The sequence below is a fragment of the Lepisosteus oculatus genome, chromosome 4 (assembly GCF_040954835.1).
Source record: "Lepisosteus oculatus isolate fLepOcu1 chromosome 4, fLepOcu1.hap2, whole genome shotgun sequence".
Lineage (NCBI taxonomy): Eukaryota > Metazoa > Chordata > Actinopteri > Semionotiformes > Lepisosteidae > Lepisosteus > Lepisosteus oculatus.
Genome location: NC_090699.1, coordinates 1,388,729 through 1,414,399, shown reverse-complemented (window position 1 = coordinate 1,414,399; position 25,671 = coordinate 1,388,729). Strand labels below are relative to the sequence as shown.

The following is a 25,671-nucleotide window of genomic DNA, read 5'->3' as shown; positions in this document are numbered from 1 at the left end:
TCTGCAAGTTGTTTGTCTATGTATGTGTTTCTTTTCTTTTTCAGCGTGTGTTTGTAAAGTTTTACCATGTCACAGTACCTGAGTCGCAGATCTGTGTTGTGTGGTTGTCTGTGTTGTTGATTTGAGACTTTTCGTAGTGCATTTCTGATGTTTTTGCACTCCGTATCAAACCACTTTTCTTTTGCTTTTGTTTTTTGGTAGTTTTTTTGATTTAGTTGTTTTTAGCTTAGATTTTGATCCTAGTTTGTGGAATAGGTGATTTAGTTTTTGTGTGGCCATGTTTATGCCTAATTTGTTGGTTAGGAATGTGTCCATCAGTGTCTGAATTTCCTCATGGCCCAGTGCAGTTTGGTATCTGTCTAGGCTGTCTGTGTCCCATCTGTATGCCTGGTTGAGGTCATACAGCTGGCTGGGCTGTGTCAGTGTGTCTCTGTGCTGGTGTGCTCTCTTCATGTAGAGTGTGATCTGGCTGTGGTCGGAGAGGGGAGTTTGTGACCTGACAGTGAAGGCACTGATACAGGAGGGGTCCAGGTCGGTGATGGCGTAGTCCACCACACTGCTGCCCAGAGCTGAGCTGTAGGTGAACCTGCCTAGAGAGTCCCCTCTAGTCCTGCCGTTGACGATGTACAGGCCCAGCCCTTGACAGAGCTGCAGCAGCTCGCGCCCGGTGCTGTTGACCGTGGTGTCATGGCTGCACCTGTGTGAGGTGACCGGTGTGTGGTACAGAGGGGATTGTCCGAATATGTGAGTGTTTCCCTGTGTGCTGGTGAAGTCTGCCAGTGTGCCTGTTCGTGCGTTGAGGTCACCACAGAGCAGCACGTTTCCCTGGCCCTGGAAGTGACCGATCTCCGTGTGGAGACTGGGGAGAATTCCCTCACTGTAGTAGGGGGATTCTGAGGGCGGGATGTAGACAGCACACAGGAAAACCTCGTTTTCTGTACAGATGGTATTTCTTTTGATTTTAAGCCAAGCTCGTGACTCTTCTTTCTTTACTAATTGTATGGAGTGACTGAGCTCCGCTCTGTACCACACAATGATCCCCCCAGAGTCTCTGCCCCGGGTGATTTGGGGTTTTTTGACAGAGGGCACCATGATCTCCTTGTAGCCTGGGGGACAGTGGGTAGCCAAGTCTCCCCGACACCATGTCTCCTGTAGGATCATGATGTCTGTCTCCTTTACATCCTATCTCTCTCTCTGTACCTCCCCCTCTCCTCTCTCCTGTCTCCCCCCTCCCCCCTCCTCCTCTCTCCTCTCTCCCCCCTCCTCTCTCCTCTCTCCCCCCTCCTCTCTCCTGTCAATTCAATTCAGTTCAAGGTGCTTTATTAGCATGACCGATAGGTACAATCAGTGTTGCCAAAGCAAATAAAAATAATGAAATTCACATGAAACACCACAAAAATAACATTAATATAAAATCTACAGACATATTACAGACATTTACAACAAAGACATATTATAAAATATTGACATATACTGTAGGCGGCTGGAGCATTATTGGGAGACAGACTCACTGTTCCTCAGGCTGTGACAGGAGATCACATACTGGGCTGCCAGATCAACTGAGTTCCCTCCTCCCTCTCCCAGTAGGATTGGGACCCGTTGTGATTCTGGCAGGTGTGGGAACTCTGGGATTAGATTTCTGAATTTCGGGAAGAATGTTTCTCTAATCCCAGAGTATCTGTCACAGTGCAGTAGGAAGTGCACCTCTGTCTCTATTTCTCCCCGCTGGCAGTGGGAGCACAGCCTGTCCTCTCTGGACAGCCAGGTCTGCCTGTGTCCAGTGTGTGTGTCCAGGCTGTGGTCACTGAGCCTGTCCTCTCTGGACAGCCAGGTCTGCCTGTGTCCAGTGTGTGTGTCCAGGCTGTGGTCACTGAGCCTGTCCTCTCTGGACAGCCAGGTCTGCCTGTGTCGCCCAGTTTCTATGGCCAGGCTGTGGTCACTGAGCCTGTACTCTCCTGTCTCTCTCTCTGTACCTCCCCCCTCCTCTCTCTCCTGTCTCCGCCCTCCTCTCTCTTCTCTCCTCTCTCCTCTCCGCCCCCCGGAAGGCGGCGGCGGCGGCGGCGGCTTCAGTGTAGGAGCTGCAGCCGGTCAGACACAGCGCGCAGCCCGGCAGGTCGGTACGCAGCGCCCGGGGCAGGCCCAGAGCCCAGCAGCGGAGAGAGCGAGGCCGGGGCAGACCGGGACCGGGGCCCGGGCCGGGACCACGACCGGGGCCGAGCCGGTGTTTGTGGGACCGGAGCCCCTCGGCACCTCGAACAATAACAACCCGGCCGGTTTCCTGGCGACGTCCCTGCGCGGCCCCGGCGGCGTGCGCGCCCCCGGCGTGTCCAGGCAACGCGGTGACCGGAGCGCCGGACCGGCACCCGGGACCGGCGGACACGCGGCTCTTCACTGGGACCGGTTTCATTCTGCTGGCCCGGCTGGTCGGCTGGGCTTCGTGTCCCTCGGAGGGACCGTTCCCCTGGGTCACCGGACCGGCGGCACTCGTGTGCGCGGAGGAGCCGGTCCGGACGGCACGGGCCGAGCGGGGCTCCGGACCCGAGAGCCGGCAGCTGGGGGCGATGGGGTTTTAACGGGCCGGGCCGGACCGGACCGGGGAGACAGCTGCCTCTGGGCCCCAGCTGAGCTCGGCGTGCGGGCGGCGCGGTTAGCGGCCATGGCGTTCCTGGACGGGCCGCGGCTCCTGGACTGGGCCAGCTCGCCGCCGCACCTGCAGTTCAACAAGTACGTGCTGACGGGCTACCGGCCCGTGTCGTCCGTGCAGGACTGCCTGCGCAGCCTCTGCTACCTGCACAACGAGCTCGGCAACATCTACACGCACGGTGGGTCCGCACGGCGCCGGCCGCTGGGGCTCTGTGTGTGTGTGTGTCAGTGACTCTGTGTCAGTGGCTCTGGGGCTCTGTGTGTGTGTGTGTCAGTGGCTCCGGGGCTGTGTGTGTGTGTCAGTGACTCTGGGGCTGTGTGTGTGTGAGTCAGTGGCTCTGTGTCAGTGACTCTGGGGCTCTGTGTGTGTGTGTGTCAGTGGCTCTGGGGCTGTGTGTGTGTGTGTCAGTGGCTCTGGGGCTGTGTGTGTGTGTGTCAGTGGCTCTGTGTCAGTGACTCTGGGGCTCTGTGTGTGTGTGTGTCAGTGGCTCTGGGGCTGTGTGTGTGTGTGTGTGTCAGTGACTCCGGGGCTGTGTGTGTGTGTCAGTGACTCTGGGGCTGTGTGTGTGTGTGTCAGTGGCTCTGTGTCAGTGACTCTGGGGCTCTGTGTGTGTGTGTGTCAGTGGCTCTGGGGCTCTGTGTGTGTGTGTGTGTCAGTGGCTCTGGGGCTCTGTGTGTGTGTGTGTCAGTGGCTCTGGGGCTGTGTGTGTGTTTCAGTGACTCTGGGGCTCTGTGTGTGTGTGTGTCAGTGACTCTGTGTCAGTGGCTCTGGGGCTCTGTGTGTGTGTGTCAGTGACTCTGGGGCTGTGTGTGTCAGTGACTCTGGGGCTCTGTGTGTCAGTGACTCTGTGTCAGTGACTGGGGCTGTGTGTGTGTGTCAGTGGCTCTGGGGCTCTGTGTGTGTGTGTCAGTGACTCTGTCTGTGACTCTGGGGCTGTGTGTGTGTGTGTCAGTGGCTCTGTGTCAGTGACTCTGGGGCTCTGTGTATGTGTGTGTCAGTGACTCTGTGTCAGTGGCTCTGGGGCTCTGTGTGTGTGTGTGTCAGTGGCTCCGGGGCTGTGTGTGTGTGTGTCAGTGGCTCCGGGGCTGTGTGTGTGTGTGTCAGTGACTCTGGGGCTGTGTGTGTCAGTGACTCTGGGGCTCTGTGTGTGTGTCAGTGACTCTGTGTCAGTGACTGGGGCTGTGTGTGTGTGTCAGTGACTCTGGGGCTGTGTGTGTCAGTGACTCTGGGGCTCTGTGTGTGTGTCAGTGACTGGGGCTGTGTGTGTGTGTCAGTGGCTCTGGGGCTCTGTGTGTGTGTGTGTCAGTGACTCTGTCAGTGACTCTGGGGCTGTGTGTGTGTGTATCAGTGGCTCTGTGTCAGTGACTCTGGGGCTCTGTGTGTGTGTGTGTCAGTGACTCTGGGGCTCTGTGTGTGTGTGTCAGTGGCTCTGTGTCAGTGACTCTGGGGCTCTTTGTGTGTGTGTGTCAGTGACTCTGTGTCAGTGGCTCTGGGGCTCTGTGTGTGTGTGTGTCAGTGACTCTGTGTCAGTGGCTCTGGGGCTCTGTGTGTGTGTGTGTCAGTGGCTCTGGGGCTGTGTGTGTCAGTGACTCTGGGGCTCTGTGTGTGTGTGTGTCAGTGGCTCTGGGGCTGTGTGTGTCAGTGACTCTGGGGCTCTGTGTGTGTGTGTCAGTGGCTCTGTGTCAGTGGCTCTGGGGCTGTGTGTGTGTGTGTCAGTGGCTCTGGGGCTGTGTGTGTCAGTGACTCTGGGGCTCTGTGTGTGTGTGTCAGTGGCTCTGGGGCTGTGTGTGTGTGTGTCAGTGGCTCTGGGGCTCTGTGTGTGTGTGTGTCAGTGGCTCTGTGTCAGTGACTCTGGGGCTCTGTGTATGTGTGTGTCAGTGACTGTGTCAGTGGCTCTGGGGCTCTGTGTGTGTGTGTGTCAGTGGCTCTGGGGCTCTGTGTGTGTGTGTCAGTGGCTCTGGGGCTGTGTGTGTGTGTCAGTGACTCTGGGGCTGTGTGTGTGTGTCAGTGGCTCTGGGGCTGTGTGTGTGTGTGTCAGTGACTCTGTGTCAGTGACTCTGGGGCTGTGTGTGTGTGTCAGTGGCTCTGGGGCTCTGTGTGTGTGTGTCAGTGGCTCTGGGGCTCTGTGTGTGTGTGTCAGTGGCTCTGGGGCTGTGTGTGTGTGTCAGTGGCTCTGGGGCTGTGTGTGTGTTTCAGTGGCTCTGGGGCTCTGTGTGTGTGTGTCAGTGACTCTGTGTCAGTGACTCTGGGGCTCTGTGTGTGTGTGTCAGTGACTCTGGGGCTGTGTGTGTGTGTCAGTGACTCTCTGTGTCAGTGACTCATGGGCTCTGTGTGTGTGTGTCAGTGACTCTGTGTCAGTGACTCTGGGGCTGTGTGTGTGTGTCAGTGACTCTGTGTCAGTGACTCTGGGGCTCTGTGTGTGTGTGTGTCAGTGGCTCTGGGGCTCTGTGTGTGTGTGTCAGTGACTCTGTGTCAGTGACTCTGGGGCTGTGTGTGTGTGTGTCAGTGACTCTGGGGCTGTGTGTGTGTGTCAGTGACTCTCTGTGTGTCAGTGACTCTGGGGCTCTGTGTGTGTCAGTGACTCTCTGTGTTTTTCAGTGGCTCTGGGGCTGTGTGTGTCAGTGGCTCTGGGGCTGTGTGTGTCAGTGACTCTGGGGCTATGTGTGTGCGTCAGTGACTCTGGGGCTGTGTGTGTCAGTGACTCTGGGGCTGTTTGTGTGTGTGTGTCAGTGGCTCTGTGTGTGTGTGTCAGTGGCTCTGGGACTGTTTGTGTGTGTTAGTGGCTCTGGGGCTGTGTGTGTGTCAGTGGCTCTGTGTCTGACTCTGGCTCTGTTAGTGTGTGTGTGTGTCAGTGACTCTGGGGCTCTGTGTCAGTGACTCTGGGGCTCTGTGTGTGTGTGTGTGTGTGTCAGTGACTCTCTGTGTGTCAGTGACTCACACACACACACACCTGGAGTACAGACTCACTGTATAGACACACACACACACACACGTATACCTGGAGTACAGACTCACTGTATACACACACACACACACACCTGGAGTACAGACTCACTGTGTAGACACACACACACACACACACACACACACACACACACACACACCTGGAGTACAGACTCACTGTGTAGACACACACACACACACGCACACACACACACACCTGGAGTACAGACTCACTGTGTAGACACACACACACACACGCACACACACACACACCTGGAGTACAGACTCACTGTGTAGACACACACACACACACACACCTGGAGTAGAGACTCACTGTGTAGACACACACACACACACACACACACACACACACACACACTGGAGTAGAGACTCACTGTGTAGACACACACACACACACACACCTGGAGTACAGACTCACTGTATAGACACACACACACACACACCTGGAGTACAGACTCACTGTGTAGACACACACACACACACACACACACACACACACACACACACACACACTCCTGGAGTACAGACTCACTGTATAGACACACACTCACACACACCTGGAGTACAGACTCACTGTATAGACACACACACACACACACACACACACACACACACACAGCTGGAGTACAGACTCACTGTATAGACACACACACACACACACAGCTGGAGTACAGACTCACTGTATAGACACACACACACACACAGCTGGAGTACAGACTCACTGTATAGACACACACACACACACAGCTGGAGTACAGACTCACTGTATAGACACACACACACACACACACACACACACACACACACACACAGCTGGAGTACAGACTCACTGTATAGACACACACACACACACACACACACAGCTGGAGTACAGACTCACTGTATAGACACACACACACACACACACAGCTGGAGTACAGACTCACTGTATAGACACACACACACACACAGCTGGAGTACAGACTCACTGTATAGACACACACACACACAGCTGGAGTACAGACTCACTGTATAGACACACACACACACACAGCTGGAGTACAGACTCACTGTATAGACACACACACACACACACAGCTGGAGTACAGACTCACTGTATAGACAGACACACACACACACACACACACACACACCTGGAGTACAGACTCACTGTGTAGACACACACACACACACACCTGGAGTACAGACTCACTGTGTAGACACACACACACACACACACTCCTGGAGTACAGACTCACTGTGTAGACACACACACACACACACACACACACACACACACACACTCCTGGAGTACAGACTCACTGTGTAGACACACACACACACACACACACACACACACACACACACACTCCTGGAGTACAGACTCACTGTGTAGACACACACACACACACACACACACACACACACACACTCCTGGAGTACAGACTCACTGTGTAGACACACACACACACACACACTCCTGGAGTACAGACTCACTGTGTAGACACACACACACACACACTCCTGGAGTACAGACTCACTGTATAGACACACACTAACACACACCTGGAGTACAGACTCACTTATAGACACACACTCACACACACCTGGAGTACAGACTCACTGTATAGAGACAGACACACACCTGGAGTACAGACTCACTGTATAGACACACACTCACACACACCTGGAGTACAGACTCACTGTATAGACACACACTCACACACACCTGGAGTACAGACTCACTGTATAGACACACACACACACACACCTGGAGTACAGACTCACTGTGTAGACACACACACACACACGCACACACACACACACCTGGAGTACAGACTCACTGTGTAGACACACACACACACACGCACACACACACACCTGGAGTACAGACTCACTGTGTAGACACACACACACACACACACACCTGGAGTACAGACTCACTGTGTAGACACACACACACACACACACACACACACACACACTCCTGGAGTACAGACTCACTGTATAGACACACACTCACACACACCTGGAGTACAGACTCACTGTATAGACACACACACACACACACACCAGGAGTACAGACTCACTGTATAGACACACACACACACACACACACACACACACACACACACACACAGCTGGAGTACAGACTCACTGTATAGACACACACACACACACACAGCTGGAGTACAGACTCACTGTATAGACACACACACACACACACAGCTGGAGTACAGACTCACTGTATAGACACACACACACACACAGCTGGAGTACAGACTCACTGTATAGACACACACACACACACACACACACACACACACACACACACACACACACACACAGCTGGAGTACAGACTCACTGTATAGACACACACACACACACACACAGCTGGAGTACAGACTCACTGTATAGACACACACACACACACACACACACACAGCTGGAGTACAGACTCACTGTATAGACACACACACACACACACACACAGCTGGAGTACAGACTCACTGTATAGACACACACACACACACAGCTGGAGTACAGACTCACTGTATAGACACACACACACACACAGCTGGAGTACAGACTCACTGTATAGACACACACACACCTGGAGTACAGACTCACTGTATAGACACACACACACACACACAGCTGGAGTACAGACTCACTGTATAGACAGACACACACACACACACACACACACACCTGGAGTACAGACTCACTGTGTAGACACACACACACACACACCTGGAGTACAGACTCACTGTGTAGACACACACACACACACACACTCCTGGAGTACAGACTCACTGTGTAGACACACACACACACACACACACTCCTGGAGTACAGACTCACTGTGTAGACACACACACACACACACACTCCTGGAGTACAGACTCACTGTGTAGACACACACACACACACACACTCCTGGAGTACAGACTCACTGTGTAGACACACACACACACACACTCCTGGAGTACAGACTCACTGTATAGACACACACTAACACACACCTGGAGTACAGACTCACTGTATAGACACACACTCACACACACCTGGAGTACAGACTCACTGTATAGAGACAGACACACACCTGGAGTACAGACTCACTGTATAGACACACACTCACACACACCTGGAGTACAGACTCACTGTATAGACACACACTCACACACACCTGGAGTACAGACTCACTGTATAGACACACACACACACACACACACCTGGAGTACAGACTCACTGTGTAGACACACACACACACACACACACCTGGAGTACAGACTCACTGTGTAGACACACACACACACACACCTGGAGTACAGACTCACTGTGTAGACACACACACACACACACACCTGGAGTACAGACTCACTGTGTGAGTGAGACTCACTGTACTCACATACAGTGAGTCTGTACTCCACTCACACACTCCTGGAGTACAGACTCACTGTGTAGACACACACACACACCTGGAGTACAGACTCACTGTATAGACACACACACACACACACACACACACACACACACACACACACACACTCCTGGAGTACAGACTCACTGTGTAGACACACACACACTCCTGGAGTACAGACTCACTGTGTAGACACACACACACTCCTGGAGTACAGACTCACTGTGTAGACACACACACACTCCTGGAGTACAGACTCACTGTGTAGACACACACACACTCCTGGAGTACAGACTCACTGTGTAGACACACACACACACACACACACACTCCTGGAGTACAGACTCACTGTGTAGACACACACACACACACACTCCTGGAGTACAGACCAGTGTGTGTGTTCAGTGTGTACCTGGGTGAAATGTTTGCTGTGAAGCTCTGAGCTGGACAGTGATGTTGGTAAGAGGCTGAGAAGATTAAGGTGTTGAGTGGAAACTCTGGGGTGAAGAAAGCTGATTAGTACTCCATTAATACTCCCTGTGACGCTTAATACTCCATTAATACCCCTCTGTTCATTTCAGTCATTTTACCCTGAAGTAACACCATCAACCATGGTACATCCCATTAAAGAGTGGTGATATTGTGGTAAAATCACATTGCAGTGCAGTAAAGCCTAGTGAGATCCGGGTAAAATCACAGTACTGTTCAGTAAAGGCCAGTGAGACTGTGGTAAACTCACAGTGCAGTTCAGTACAGTCCAGTAAGATCAGGGTAAAATCACAGTATTAGTGCTGTGTGTTAAACTGAGTGTGAGACAGTGTCTCTGCTGGGATCAGTGTGTGTGTGTTAAACTGAGTGTGAGACAGTGTCTCTGCTGGGATCAGTGTGTGTGTTAAACTGAGTGTGAGACAGTGTCTCTGCTGGGATCAGTGTGTGTGTTAAACTGAGTGTGAGACAGTGTCTCTGCTGGGATCAGTGTGTGTGTTAAACTGAGTGTGAGACAGCGTGTCTCTGCTGGGATCAGTGTGTGTGTTAAACTGAGTGTGAGACAGTGTCTCTGCTGGGATCAGTGTGTGTTAAACTGAGTGTGAGACAGTGTCTCTGCTGGGATCAGTGTGTGTGTTAAACAGAGTGTGAGACAGTGTCTCTGCTGGGATCAGTGTGTGTGTTAAACTGAGTGTGAGACAGTGTCTCTGCTGGGATCAGTGTGTGTGTTAAACTGAGTGTGAGACAGTGTCTCTGCTGGGATGAGTGTGTGTGTTAAACTGAGTGTGAGACAGTGTCTCTGCTGGGATGAGTGTGTGTGTTAAACTGAGTGTGAGACATTGTCTCTGCTGGGATGAGTGTGTGTGTTAAACTGAGTGTGAGACAGTGTCTCTGCTGGGATCAGTGTGTGTGTTAAACTGAGTGTGAGACAGCGTGTCTCTGCTGGGATCAGTGTGTGTGTTAAACTGAGTGTGAGACAGCGTGTCTCTGCTGGGATCAGTGTGTGTGTTAAACTGAGTGTGAGACAGCGTGTCTCTGCTGGGATCAGTGTGTGTGTTAAACTGAGTGTGAGACAGCGTGTCTCTGCTGGGATGAGTGTGTGTGTTAAACTGAGTGTGAGACAGTGTCTCTGCTGGGATGAGTGTGTGTGTTAAACTGAGTGTGAGACAGTGTCTCTGCTGGGATCAGTGTGTGTGTTAAACTGAGTGTGAGACAGTGTCTCTGCTGGGATCAGTGTGTGTGTTAAACTGAGTGTGAGACAGTGTCTCTGCTGGGATGAGTGTGTGTGTTAAACTGAGTGTCTCCAGATTGTTTTATATTTCCTCTGTGACCTTGACATTCTAATGAATCTCTTTCTCCTTACAAACCTTTGATAAGTCCATTAGCTAACAGGCTTACAGGGAAAAAAAGATTATCCCCCATTGACAGTATACACAATAACAGAGAGAGAGGGTTAATACACTGAGTGCAGTCTTACTGGAGTTTGTGTGTCTGTATTAACCCCCCTCTCTCTCAGTGCAGTGTTAATGTACTGGAGTGTCCAGTCAGTGTGTGTGTATTAACCCCTCTCTCTCAGTGCAGTGTTAATGTACTGGAGTGTCCAGTCAGTGTGTGTGTATTAACCCCTCTCTCTCTCAGTGCAGTGTTAATGTACTGGAGTGTCCAGTCAGTGTGTGTGTATTAACCCCTCTCTCTCTCAGTGCAGTGTTAATGTACTGGAGTGTCCAGTCAGTGTGTCTGTATGAACCCCTCTCTCTCTCAGTGCAGTGTTAATGTACTGGAGTGTCCAGTCAGTGTGTCTGTATTAACCCCTCTCTCTCAGTGCAGTGTTAATGTACTGGAGTGTCCAGTCAGTGTGTTTGTATTAACCCCCCTCTCTCTCTCAGTGCAGTGTTAATGTACTGGAGTGTCCAGTCAGTGTGTCTGTATTAACCCCTCTCTCTCAGTGCAGTGTTAATGTACTGGAGTGTCCAGTCAGTGTGTCTGTATTAACCCCTCTCTCCCTCTCAGTGCAGTGTTAATGTACTGGAGTGTCCAGTCAGTGTGTGTGTATTAACCCCTCTCTCCCTCTCAGTGCAGTGTTAATGTACTGGAGTGTCCAGTCAGTGTGTCTGTATTAACCCCTCTCTCTCTCAGTGCAGTGTTAGTGTACTGGAGTGTCCAGTCAGTGTGTGTGTATTAACCCCTCTCTCTCTCAGTGCAGTGTTAATGTACTGGAGTGTCCAGTCAGTGTGTCTGTATGAACCCCTCTCTCTCTCAGTGCAGTGTTAATGTACTGGAGTGTCCAGTCAGTGTGTCTGTATGAACCCCTCTCTCTCTCAGTGCAGTGTTAATGTACTGGAGTGTCCAGTCAGTGTGTCTGTATTAACCCCTCTCTCTCAGTGCAGTGTTAATGTACTGGAGTGTCCAGTCAGTGTGTTTGTATTAACCCCCCTCTCTCTCTCAGTGCAGTGTTAATGTACTGGAGTGTCCAGTCAGTGTGTCTGTATTAACCCCTCTCTCTCAGTGCAGTGTTAATGTACTGGAGTGTCCAGTCAGTGTGTCTGTATTAACCCCTCTCTCCCTCTCAGTGCAGTGTTAATGTACTGGAGTGTCCAGTCAGTGTGTGTGTATTAACCCCTCTCTCCCTCTCAGTGCAGTGTTAATGTACTGGAGTGTCCAGTCAGTGTGTCTGTATTAACCCCTCTCTCTCTCAGTGCAGTGTTAATGTACTGGAGTGTCCAGTCAGTGTGTCTGTATTAACCCCTCTCTCTCTCAGTGCAGTGTTAATGTACTGGAGTGTCCAGTCAGTGTGTCTGTATTAACCCCTCTCTCTCTCAGTGCAGTGTTAATGTACTGGAGTGTCCAGTCAGTGTGTCTGTATGAACCCCTCTCCCTCTCAGTGCAGTGTTAATGTACTGGAGTGTCCAGTCAGTGTGTCTGTATTAACCCCTCTCTCTCTCAGTGCAGTGTTCATGTACTGGAGTGTCCAGTCAGTGTGTCTGTATGAACCCCTCTCTCTCTCTCTCTGTGTGTTTCTCGCGAGACTGAGTGAGTGAGTGGGCGGAGCTTCGGTGGGTTTGATCGTGTGGCGGTGTTTTCTTCACTGGGTTTGTGTTTTTCTGTCTTTTTTGGGGAAAAGCGGGGTTTATTTTCTCATCATGGCCGGTTCTGGAGGCTCTGATCCTCCAGACCTCTCCTTTGAGAAACTAACTCGCCGCCATGGTGTGAAAATCTCCCCTGCGGAGTTCTGTCCGCTTGAGAGGTGCGTTCTTGCGGTCGGGGAGGTCGTGGGCTGCAGGAACATCAGGTCCGCTTCCCGCATGAGTGGAGGTATAGTCATTTTCTTGCAGTCTACCGATTTGGCAAACACCCTGGTGGAGAAGGGAGTTGTCCTGGACGGCACCTTCACCCCGGTACTGCCTCTCGCGGCCCCGGCTCGAAAGATCACCCTCTCCAACGTGCCTCCGTTCATGAGGAACGAGCTGCTGGAGAGGGAACTGTCCCGATACGGACAGGTGGTCTCTCCGATCAGGAGGGTCCCTCTGGGCTGCAGGGCTCCGCAGCTGAAGCACGTCGTCTCTTTCCGGAGACAGGTCTACGTCATCCTAAAAAACCCCACGGAAGAGATCAATGTGGCCCTTAAATTTCGTATTGACAGCTGCGACTATGTTGTATTCGTGACTTCGGAATCGATGAAGTGCTTCAGGTGCGGGAGCGAGGGGCATGTGGTGAAGAACTGCCCGGAGGTGGAGGAAGAGACAGGCAGGGAGCCTCAGCCCCAGGGCGCACAGGAGGCTAGCCGACAGCGTCAGGCAGCGGGGAGCGGAGCAGCGCAGGGAGGCAGCGGGGAGTCAGAGCCCACGGCCGGGGTGCAGGAGAGGAGATCGCTGGAGGGAGCAGGTGAGCCCGAGCCGGTGGCGTCCCAATCAGGAGAGCAGATAGTAAAGAGTGGACCACCGCAGCCCTCAGAAGAGCAGGGAGCCCCCCACACCGGAGAGCAAGAGATGAGCGCTGGCGGAGAGATGAGCGCTGCTCAGGAGAGTCAGGGAGAGAGAGAGCAGGTAGTGACACCGACAGGGGAAAACGCGTCTCAAGCGCCAGCGAAAATTGCAGACACGGTGTGGGGAGGAAATGAGTTATCATCTGAAAAAATAGATGATGGTTTTAAGACGCCGCGGAGAAAGCGCACGAAAAAATCTGTGCAGAGTGCGGTGCAGAAGAAGCGCAGCACAGAGAGCTCGGTGGAGGGCGGCTCTGTCGCCGGCCCGGGGGCCGCGAGTGACTCCGACACCGGGAGAGTGAGGACGCGCTGGAGTGTCCTCGCCGCCACCGCCGCCGCCGCCCGGAGCTCCTCGGAGTCCGGGAGCGACGACGAGGGCGGCTTCACCGACTCCTCTCTCGCCTCGGGCTCCTCGGCCCGGCGGAGCTGCAGAGGAGGCTACAGTTTCCAGAGCATTAGGGAGTTCTTAGAGAAGACTAAAGGTAAGAGGGGAACTGTGGTCGAGGACTTTTTTCCCGACACCGAGCTCTTTGTCCTCTCCGCGACGCGCCATCTGAAGAGGGGCTCGGGTGCGAATGACTTCAGCGATCAGGAGAGATGGCGCCTGAAGAGCCTTTTAGGTAAGATCAAGGCAGGACCGCGGAACGCACCTCAGCACGAATGAGTCCTGTCCCTTACATCACATCACTATCCGTCTGCGTGCTACGTGTCTGTTCGTGTTTTATGTTTTTTCTTTTTTTCTTTTCCGCAAACATGGGCGACATTAGGATAGGGAGTTTGAACACCAATGGGTGCAGGAGGGCTTTGAAGCGAGCTGCGGTGTTGGAGATTATCAAAGAAAAGAACCTGCAGGTGACTTTCCTGCAGGAGACCCACACCGACAGCTCCAACATCGTCGCCTGGCAGCGGGAGTGGCAGGGGGACATCGTGTACAGTCACGGGTCCCCTGTGAGCGCGGGGGTCGCGGTGCTGTTCTCTGTGGGGTTCAGGCCCCTCTCTATCGCCGTCCAGGAGGTGGTGAAGGGTCGCCTGCTACTCGTGCGAGTAGTTATCGGAAAGAAAACCTTTGTTTTTATTAACGTTTACGCTCCCACCGACGGCGGGGAGAGGGTCACCCTCTTCAGGGAGCTTGAGACTGCACTGGCGACCTGCCAGCCTGAAGAGCTGGTCTTCCTGGGGGGTGATTTCAACTGCACAGAGAACAGCACACTGGACAGGAATCATGCAGAGCCACATGGCCCGTCGGCCAGGGAGTTGCGCAGGATCCTCGTCAAGTCTGACCTCACTGACATCTGGAGGAGATGTCATGGGGACACGAGGCAGTACACCTGGGCCCAGGTCAGGGGGAATACCCTCTCTCTGGCCAGGCTAGACCGACTTTACTGCCGTAAACATCATTACAGCATCGTCAAGCAGTGCTCCATCTGTCCAGTGGGCCTGTCGGACCACTGTCTCACTGTCTGCACAGTCGCTGTGCCATCAGTGAGGGCCCGCAGTGCCTACTGGCACTTTAATACCCAGCTGCTTGACGATGCTCACTTCTGCGACTGCCTCGTGTTCTTCTGGCAGCAGTGGAGGAGTCAGAAAGCCCACTTTGTCTCCCTGAGGCAGTGGTGGGATATTGGCAAGGTGCAGATTCGCCAGTTCTGCCAGCAGTACACTGGAAGTGTCACGAGAGGTATCCATGAGTCCATGAAGGCTCTGGAGAGAGACATTCTGGAGCTCCACCAGGCTCTGGAGTGTCGTGCAGACAGGAGGCTAATTGATGACCTCCAAACCCAAAAAGAATCACTCATTGGCCTTCTGGACACAAAAGTACAAGGAGCTCTAATAAATTCTAGGGTTCAGAGTGCATCACAGGTAGACGCCCCGACTCGCTATTTCTTCGGCCTAGAGAAGAAACCGGGCCAGAGCCTGTCCATCCCGGGCTGCCCCGACTCCACTGTCAAGATCTCGGCGTACGCTGATGACATCATGGTCGTGGTCAGTGGAGAACAGGATGTCAGGGCGCTACAGACAACTTTAAGTGATTTCCAGCGGCTATCATCAGCCAAAGTGAACTGGGCCAAGAGTAGCGCCCTACTCCTGGGGGAGTGGAGCGAGATGGGTCCCCCAGCCTTGCCAGAGAGGCTCAGCTGGACCAGAGGGGGACTCAAATACCTGGGGGTGCACCTGGGGGATGAGGCCAGCGTGAAAAAGAACTGGGAGGGGCTCCTTGAAAAAGTGAAAGGTCGTCTGGACCGCTGGCGCTGGCTGCTCCCCCAGATCTCCTACAGAGGCCGGGTTCTGATTGTCAACACCCTGGTGGCTTCGATGTTGTGGCATCGCTTGGTGTGTCTGGAGCCACCAGCCGGACTGGTCGAGGAGCTGCAGGCCACGCTCCTCGACTTCTTCTGGGACGGACTGCACTGGCTGCGGAGGGGCGTCCTCTATTTGCCCAGAGAGGACGGAGGGCAAGGACTTATCGACATCCGGAGCCGAGTGGACGCCTTTCGCCTGCAGGCAGTGCAGAAGCTGCTGTTCGGCCCGGCCTCGCTGTCCTGGAGGGAGCTGACCTTCACCCTGCTGCGTCGAGCAGGACACCTCGGGCTCGACTGTGTGCTCTTCCTTATGGACACCAGCAGGGTTGACCTGTCTCCACTGCCGCCTTTCCAGCGCAGTCTCCTGGAGGCCTGGCGGCATCTGCGCGTGCAGAGGGAAGAGGAGCGGCCCAGTCTATACTGGACACTCAGGGAACCATTAATACACAATCTACGAATGGACATAGAACCGGGCCGCTCCTTGGACTTTACCAGCAGACTGGTCCACGCCAACATTACACAGCTCCACCACCTGCTGGACGTGGATCAGGGCTGCTGGCGCAGCGTGGAGTGGGCGTGTGGCGCGCTGGGACTACACTCGCGGCGGTGTGTAGACAGGTTTCTCAGTCAGCTTCGCTCTGCTCTGCCTCTCCAGGAGATGCTGCTGATCCAGGGTCTGTTTGAGGACCATCACATTCCAATCACACAGCCTCCTTTCCCTGGTCTGCTAGTGTCTCCTGCGCTCAGTCCCGGACCGACGGGATCTCTCCTTGAGCCCCTTGCCTCAGAGGAGAGGTCTCTAGCTGGTGTTGGGGGGAAATGTCTGTACAGACTAGTCGTAACATCTAGGCACCAGGCCCAGCTGTCCGCGCTCCCTGACACTCCCTGGAGGGCTCGTCTGGGAGTGCCGGATGACGTCCGGCCTGCCTGGGGTAGCCTCTACAGATTTCCCCTCAACAAGAGGGCTGGTGATCTGCAGTGGAGGGTCCTGCACACCATCCTGGGGGTCAACTCGTTTGTGTCGGTTCTGGACCCGGCGGTGTCTGACGCCTGTCCCTTCTGCGCTCAGAGGGAGACGGTGTTCCACTGCTACAGCGCCTGCCCCCGCCTGTCGCCCATGTTTGCTGTACTGATCCGGCTCTTCACCAACCTTGGCCTGGCCTTCAACAATGTTATCTTCGTGTTTGGGGTAGGTCACACAAAAAAACGGAAAACTCAGACCCTCCTCGCTAATTTTTTGCTGGGCCAGGCCAAACTCACCATCTACAGGACTCGGAAAAATAAGATCTCTGGTTCCGGGTCTGTAGACTTGGTGAGGATGTTCGAAGGGTTGGTGAAGAGCAGGATATCGTTAGAATTTCTGTTTTACAAATCGCATAATGACCTCAGAACATTCGAAAAGTTTTGGTGTTTTGGAAATGTCCTGTGCAGGATCATAAATAATGAAAGAGTTTTATTCCAATTATGATTTTTATTTATTTTTATTATTTTTTTTTTTCTTAATTCTTAAAATAGAGTTTTAAGACCCTTGATTAATACTTTTGTTTTTTTTCTGTCAAATAAAGTTTGATTGAACTCTCTCTCAGTGCAGTGTTAGTGTACTGGAGTGTCCAGTCAGTGTGTGTGTATTAACCCCTCTCTCTCTCAGTGCAGTGTTAATGTACTGGAGTGTCCAGTCAGTGTGTCTGTATGAACCCCTCTCCCTCTCAGTGCAGTGTTAATGTACTGGAGTGTCCAGTCAGTGTGTCTGTATTAACCCCTCTCTCTCTCAGTGCAGTGTTCATGTACTGGAGTGTCCAGTCAGTGTGTCTGTATGAACCCCTCTCTCTCTCTCAGTGCAGTGTTCATGTACTGGAGTGTCCAGTCAGTGTGTGTGTATTAACCCCTCTCTCTCTCAGTGCAGTGTTCATGTACTGGAGTGTCCAGTCAGTGTGTCTGTATTAACCCCTCTCTCTCAGTGCAGTGTTAATGTACTGGAGTGTCCAGTCAGTGTGTCTGTATGAACCCCTCTCTCTCAGTGCAGTGTTAATGTACTGGAGTGTCCAGTCAGTGTGTCTGTATTAACCCCTCTCTCTCTCAGTGCAGTGTTAATGTACTGGAGTGTCCAGTCAGTGTGTCTGTATGAACCCCTCTCTCTCTCAGTGCAGTGTTAATGTACTGGAGTGTCCAGTCAGTGTGTGTGTATTAACCCCTCTCTCTCTCAGTGCAGTGTTCATGTACTGGAGTGTCCAGTCAGTGTGTCTGTATGAACCCCTCTCTCTCTCTCAGTGCAGTGTTCATGTACTGGAGTGTCCAGTCAGTGTGTCTGTATTAACCCCTGTCTGTCTCTCCACAGGAATCCCTCTGCTGTGTTTCTTGGTGCTCCTCCCTCTCAATATTCCCTGGTCCCAGATCAGTGTGACATGGCTGGGTGTGGTTCACTTCCTGGCCTGCCTGTCTCCTCAGCTGGGCTCAGTGCTGTACCACCTGTTCATGAACCATGAGGGTGGGGCTCCTGTCTACCGTACCCTTCTCACCCTGGACATGTGCGGTATCTGCATGATAAACACTCTGGGTCAGTCTGATCAACCCCTCTCGCCTACTGTCTCAGTGCAGTGTTAATGTACTGGAGTGTCCAGTCAGTGTGTCTGTATTAACCCCTCTCTCTCTCTGTGCAGTGTTAATGTACTGGAGTGTCCAGTCAGTATTACCTGTCTCTCTCTCTCAGTGTTGTTTCGTATCTCTCTCAGTATTACGTGTCTCTCAGTGTGTATTACCTGTCTCTCTCTCTGTGTTACCTGTCTCTCTCTCTCCAGGGACTCTCCCTATCTTCTACACCACACTGGTGTGCTACCCACAGATGCGCAGTGTGTGTGACCTGTCTCTCTGTGTGTGTGTGTGTAACTTCTTTCTCTGTGTATGTGACCTGTCTCTCTCCCTGTGTGTGTGTGACCTGTCTCTCTCTCTCTCCCCGTGTGTGTGTGACCTGTCTCTCTCTCTCTCTCTCTCTCTCTCTCTCTCTCTCTCTCTCTCTCTCTCTCTCTCTCTCTCTCTCTCTCTCAGTGTGTGTGTGACCTGTCTCTCTCTCTCTCTCTCTCTCAGTGTGTGTGTGACCGGTCTCTCTCTCTCAGTGTGTGTGTGACCTGTCAATTCAATTCAATTCAAGGTGCTTTATTAGCATGACCGATGGGTACAATCAGTGTTGCCAAAGCAAATAAAAATAATAAAATTAACATGGAACAAAACAAAAAATAGAAGTAAAATAAAATCTACAGACATGTTACAGACATTTACAACAAAGACATATTATAAAATATTGACATATACTGTAGGCGGCTGGAGCATTATTGGGAGACGGACTCACTGTTCCTCAGTCTGGGACAGGAGATCACATACTGGGCTGCCAGTTCAACTGAGTTCCCTCCTCCCTCTCCCAGTAGGATTGGGACCTGTTGTGGTTTTGGCAGGTGTGGGAACTCTGGGATTAGATTTCTGAATTTCGGGAAGAATGTTTCTCTAATCCCAGAGTATCTGTCACAGTGCAGTAGGAAGTGCACCTCTGTCTCTATTTCTTCCTGCTGGCAGTGGGAGCACAGCCTGTCCTCTCTGGACAGCCAGGTCTGCCAGTGTCCAGTGTGTGTGTCCAGGCTGTGATCACTGAGCCTGTCCTCTCTGGGCAGCCAGGTCTGCCTGTGTCCAGTGTGTGTGTCCAGGCTGTGGTCACTGAGCCTGTCCTCACTGGACAGCCAGGTCTGCCTGTGTCCAGTGTGTGTGTCCAGGCTGTGGTCACTGAGCCTGTCCTCTCTGGACAGCCAGGTCTGCCTGTGTCCAGTGTGTGTGTCCAGGCTGTGGTCACTGAGCCTGTCCTCTCTGGGCAGCCAGGTCTGCCTGTGTCCAGTTTCTATGGTCAGGCTGTGGTCACTGAGCCTGTACTTCGTCAGGGTCTATTTCTGTTTGTTGTTTCTTATTTTGGTCAGATATTCGGCTAGTGTGTATTGTCTGTTTAGGGTTCTGTAGCATTCCAGTTTATGTTGTGTTTGTGTGTGTGTGTCCCAGTGTGTGAGATATTGCTGTTTGATCTGTGCTGTGATGTGGTTGAGTCTGGGTTGTGGTGCTCTAGCAGTGCTGTCCTGAGGCTGGTTAGTGTCGGTGTGGCTCAGGTCAGTGAGCCTCAGGACCAGCTGGCTCAGGGGGCTCTGTTTTGGGCTCAGCTCTTGGGGACCCCACACTTCACTGCCGTATAGGGCAATGGCTTGGATTACACTTTCAAATATTTGGAGCCAGATTCTTGTTGGTGGGTTGATGTTGAAGAGCCTCCTTCTTATTGCGTAGAAAGCCCTGAGTGCCTTCTCCCTCAGTGCCTTCACTGCCAGGTCAAAACTCCCGGAAGAGCTGATGGTGAGACCGAGATATGTGTAGCTGGATGTGTGCTCCAATGTGTTGTTGTTCAGTGTGAATTTGTACCTGTTTCCCTGAGGTCTGGCTTTCTTCTGGAAAACCATAACTCTGGTCTTGTCCAGGTTGACTGTCAGTGCCCAGGTCTGACAGTCCTGCTCCAGCAATTATAAAAATAATAAAATTAACATAGAACAAAACAAAAAATAGAAGTAAAATAAAATCTACAGACATGTTACAGACATTTACAACAAAGACATATTATATAATATTGACATATACTGTAGGCGGCTGGAGCATTATTGGGAGACAGACTCACTGTTCCTCAGGCTGTGACTCTCTCTCTCTCTCTCTGTCTCAGTGTGTGTGACCCGTCTCTCTCTCTCTGTCTCAGTGTGTGTGACCTGTCTCTCTCTCCCTGTCTCTCCCCAGGGGCCCTCCCGATCGTCTACACCACGCTGCTGTGCTACCCGCGGACGCGCGGCGTGGCGCTGCTGGCCTACGTGCTGCTGTCCAGCTGCTCGATCTACGGCGCGGTGACGGCGCCCAGCAGCGCGCGGCGGCTCTGGTCCTTCGCCTGGCAGGCGCTGTTCCGCCTGCTGCTGTTCCTGCTGCGCGGCGCGGGGCTGGGCGCGGGCGCCCCCGGCGCACTGCGCCACTTCCTGGCCATGGACGCGCTGGCGCTGCTGGGCGGCCTCATCAACGTGAGCCGCGTGCCCGAGCGCCTGCGGCCCGGCCGCTTCGACTACTGGGGCAACAGCCACCAGATCATGCACGTGCTGGTGGTGGGCTCCATCCTGCAGCTGCACTGGGGCGTGCTGGACGACCTGCTGTGGATCAGCACACACCGCTGTCCCCCCGACTGACCGGGGCGCAGAGAGGGACAGGGGTGCTCTCACACACACACACACAGAGAGAGAGAGACAGGGTACACTCACACACACACACACACACACACACAGAGACAGGGTACACTCACACACACACACAGAGAGAGAGAGGGATGGGGTACACTCACACACACACAGAGAGAGACGGGGTACACTCACACACACAGAGAGAGAGAGAGATGGGGTACACTCATACACGGAGAGAAACACACAGAGCGTAGAGGATAGGGGTACACACACAGAGCGTAGAGGATAGGGGTACACTCTCTCACAGCGTAGAGGAGAGGAGTACACACTCACACACAGAGAGTAGAGGATAGGGGTACACACACAGAGCGTAGAGGATAGGGGTACACTCTCTCACAGCGTAGAGGAGAGGAGTACACACTCACACACAGAGAGTAGAGGATAGGGGTACACACACAGCGCAGAGGATAGGGGTACACTCTCTCACAGCGTAGAGGAGAGGAGTACACACTCACACAGAGAGTAGAGGATAGGGGTACACTCACAGCGCAGAGGATAGGGGTACACTCTCTCACAGCGTAGAGGAGAGGAGTACACACTCACACAGAGAGTAGAGGATAGGGGTACACACACAGCGCAGAGGATAGGGGTACACTCTCACAGCATAGAGGAGAGGAGTACACACTCACACAGAGAGTAGAGGATAGGGGTACACTCAGCGCAGAGGATAGGGGTACACTCTCTCACAGCGTAGAGGAGAGGAGTACACTCACACACAGAGAGTAGAGGAGAGGATACACTCACACCCACAGCGTAGAGGATAGGGGTACACTCTCACACAGAGCGTAGAGGAGAGGGGTACACTCACACACAGAGCGTAGAGAATAGGATACACTCACACCCACAGCGTAGAGGAGAGGGGTACACTCTCACACAGAGCGTAGAGGAGAGGGGTACACTCACAGCGTAGAGGAGAGGGGTACACTCACAGAGCGTAGAGGAGAGGGGTACACTCTCTCACAGTGTAGAGGAGAGGGGTACACTCTTACACAGAGCGTAGAGGAGAGGGGTACACACTCACACACACAGGGTAGAGGATAGGGGTACACTCTCACACAGAGCGTAGAGGAGAGGGGTACACTCACAGCGTAGAGGAGAGGGGTACACACACACACACAGCGTAGAGGAGAGGGGTACACTCTCACACAGAGCGTAGAGGAGAGGGGTACACTCACAGCGTAGAGGAGAGGGGTACACTCTCTCACAGTGTAGAGGAGAGGGGTACACTCTTACACAGAGCGTAGAGGAGAGGGGTACACACTCACACACACAGGGTAGAGGAGAGGGGTATCCTCTCTCACAGCGTAGAGGAGAGGGGTATCCTCTCTCACAGCGTAGAGGAGAGGGGTACACTCTCACACAGAGCGTAGAGGATAGGGGTACACTCTCACACAGAGCGTAGAGGATAGGGGTACACTCTCACAGAGCGTAGAGGATAGGGGTATCCTCTCTCACAGCGTAGAGGAGAGGGGTACACTCTCACACAGAGCGTAGAGGAGAGGGGTACACTCTCACACAGAGAGTAGAGGAGAGGGGTACACTCTCACAGAGCGTAGAGGAGAGGGGTACACTCTCACACAGAGAGTAGAGGAGAGGGGTACACTCTCACAGAGCGTAGATGACAGGGTGTAGGCCCTGGAGCGTTCCCTCAGGATGGGGGCTCACACGGAGAAGGAGGGTTACGCGCTCGTCCTGTCTCACTGCTGCGTGTGAGTAAAGCTCTGAAGGGCCCCTGGACTGGTCACTCCCTGTGTCCACCTGCGTCAGCGCAGAGTGACCACTGGCCAGGACTGAGGCCACAGGGCTGAGGAAGGAGTGTTCATCCTCCCCTCCTCTTCCTCAGAGCTGTAGACTCACTGCTTCATCATCACCCTCCTCTTCCTCAGAGCTGTAGACTCACTGCACACAGACCCAGTCCAGCTGCTTCATCATCACCCTCCTCTTCCTCAGAGCTGTAGACTCACTGCACACAGACCCAGTCCAGCTGCTTCATCACCCTCCTCTTCCTCAGAGGTGTAGACTCACTGCACACAGGCCCAGTCCAGCTGCTTCATCATCACCCTCCTCTTCCTCAGGGCTGTAGACTCACTGCACACAGACCCAGTCCAGCTGCTTCATCATCACCCTCCTCTTCCTCAGAGCTGTGGACTCACTGCTTCATCATCACCCTCCTCTTCCTCAGAGCTGTAGACTCCCTGCACACAGACCCAGTCCAGCTGCTTCATCACCCTCCTCTTCCTCAGAGCTGTAGACTCACTGCTTCATCATCACCCTCCTCTTCCTCAGAGCTGTAGACTCACTGCTTCATCATCACCCTCCTCTTCCTCAGAGCTGTAGACTCACTGCACACCGACCCAGTCCAGCTGCTTCATCATCGCCCTCCTCCTCCTCTTCCTCAGGGCTGTAGACTCACTGCTTCATCATCACCCTCCTCTTCCTCAGAGGTGTAGACTCACTGCTTCATCATCACCCTCCTCTTCCTCAGAGGTGTAGACTCACTGCACACAGGCCCAGTCCAGCTGCTTCATCATCACCCTCCTCCTCTTCCTCAGAGCTGTAGACTCACTGCACACAGACCCAGTCCAGCTGCTTCATCATCACCCTCCTCTTCCTCAGAGGTGTAGACTCACTGCTTCATCATCACCCTCCTCTTCCTCAGAGGTGTAGACTCACTGCACACAGACCCAGTCCAGCTGCTTCATCATCACCCTCCTCTTCCTCAGAGCTGTAGACTCACTGCACACAGACCCAGTCCAGCTGCTTCATCATCACCCTCCTCTTCCTCAGAGCTGTAGACTCACTGCTTCATCACCACCCTCCTCTTCCTCAGAGCTGTAGACTCACTGCACACAGACCCAGTCCAGCTGCTTCATCACCCTCCTCTTCCTCAGAGCTGTAGACTCTTGTCTACTTGTTCCTCCTCATCTTCCTCAGTGAGGCGGTGCAGACCGGAGTCACTGTGGTGAGTTCAGCTGGGGGCTGTGGGATGGACACCAGCCTGTCCATCAGCAGGCGTGTCCAGCCCCAGGACGGGTGCCCGTCCCCCTCCTTCTCCGTTAGACTGGCGATCGGGTCAGCAGGACACGATGAAGAAGTAAACACTCCATTAATATGATATTGGAATAATTCTTTAATAATTACATTGTATAACACTGGAGGACAGAGAAGAGCTCTTTGACAATTTCTCGGTACGGACCGCACACCAATGGGACAGGAGACACATCGAGAGAGAGGAGAGGTCATGGAGAGTCTCTCGCGAACAACCACACGCACACACGAGTCCGGGGTTGCTCAGCGATACCGAGAATCCTGCTGGTCATAATTTCATCTGGGTCAGAAAGATTCCTACTAAAATATTTTTTTTAACACACAGGTGCGGGATAGCCTGTTATTAACGATTCTGTCTCATCACTATTGATGATGTCATTCTGCTCAGCGAACGGGACTGGTCCCAGCAGGGGGGGGGCTGCCTGCAGGGGGCGCTGTCTGTGCCCTCACCGCCGCGATCCAGTGAGCTGAAGGGTTCACTGCCCGCCCGAGCGCTGGTCTCCTGGACTGGGTCACGCCGGAGCGCTGGTCTACTGGACTGGGTCACGCCCGAGCGCTGGTCTCCTGGCCCGGGTCACGCCGGAGCGCTGGGTCACGCCCGAGCGCTGGTCTCCTGGCCCGGGTCACCCCAGAGCGCTGGTCTACTGGACTGGGTCACACCCGAGTGCTGGTCTACTGGACTGGGTCACGCCGGAGCGCTGGGTCACCCCGGAGCGCTGGTCTACTGGACTGGGTCACGCCGGAGCGCTGGGTCACCCCGGAGCGCTGGTCTCCTGGCCCGGGTCACGCCCGAGCACTGGTCTCCTGGCCCGGGTCACGCCGGAGCGCTGGTCTACTGGACTGGGTCACGCCCGAGCGCTGGTGTCCTGGCCCGGGTCACGCCGGAGCGCTGGGTCACCCCGGAGCGCTGGTCTCCTGGCCCGGGTCACGCCCGGGCGCTGGTCTCCTGGCCCGGGTCGGGCGCTGGTGTCCTGGAGCGGGTCGGGCGCTGGTGTCCAGCAGGCCAGGACCAGGCCGCGCCCCCTGTCCGTCCGTCCAGCTCTGCTCTCTGGCTGCAGGCGGCCCGCGCTGTACACTGGATCTTTCTGTAATAAACTGGAGCTCTATATTCCTACTGGTGCTGCTCCTGTCCTCTGTCGGGGGGGACTGAGAGTGAGGTCTGGCAGCGCCCAGTGTGTTGAGGCACTCAGTGTGTCCAGTGTGCGTCAGCTCAGTATGTCCGGTGTGTTGGGGTGCTCAGTGTGTCCAGTGTGCGTCAAGCTCAGTATGTCCGGTGTGTTGGGGTGCTTAGTGTGTCCAGTGTGCGTTAAGCTCAGTGTGTTGGAGTGCTCAGTGTGTGTTGGGGTGCTTAATGTGTCCAGTGTGCGTTAGGCTCAGTATGGTCGGTGTGTTGAGGTGCTCAGTATGTCCAATGTGTTGGGGTGCTCAGTGTGTCCAGTGTGCGTTAAGCTCAGCATGTGTTGGGGTGCTTAGTGTGTCCAGTGTGCGTTAAGCTCAGTATGGCCGGTGTGTTGGGGTGCTCAGTGTGCGTTGGGGTGCTCAGTGTGTCCAG

General features: G+C 53.7%; 1 protein-coding gene across 2 annotated transcripts; it reads left to right on the top strand.

The window, feature by feature from the left end:
- The first annotated feature begins 1,861 nt into the window (after positions 1 to 1,861).
- Positions 1,862 to 25,233, top strand: LOC138238237 (progestin and adipoQ receptor family member 4-like). 2 transcript variants are annotated; one of them, XR_011189328.1, is made up of 4 exons: positions 1,862 to 2,822; positions 18,116 to 18,334; positions 20,587 to 23,515; positions 23,626 to 25,233. XR_011189328.1 is itself a non-coding variant. In XM_069188320.1 (3 exons), exons 1-3 carry the CDS (start codon positions 1,922 to 1,924, stop codon positions 21,018 to 21,020), a joined length of 1,554 nt encoding a protein of 517 aa, XP_069044421.1. In that variant the 5' UTR covers positions 1,862 to 1,921; the 3' UTR covers positions 21,021 to 25,233. The 2 variants fall into 2 exon arrangements, 1 of the variants encoding a protein (XP_069044421.1); XM_069188320.1 differs by having other exon boundaries at positions 20,587 to 25,233.
- The last annotated feature ends 438 nt before the right edge of the window (positions 25,234 to 25,671 follow it).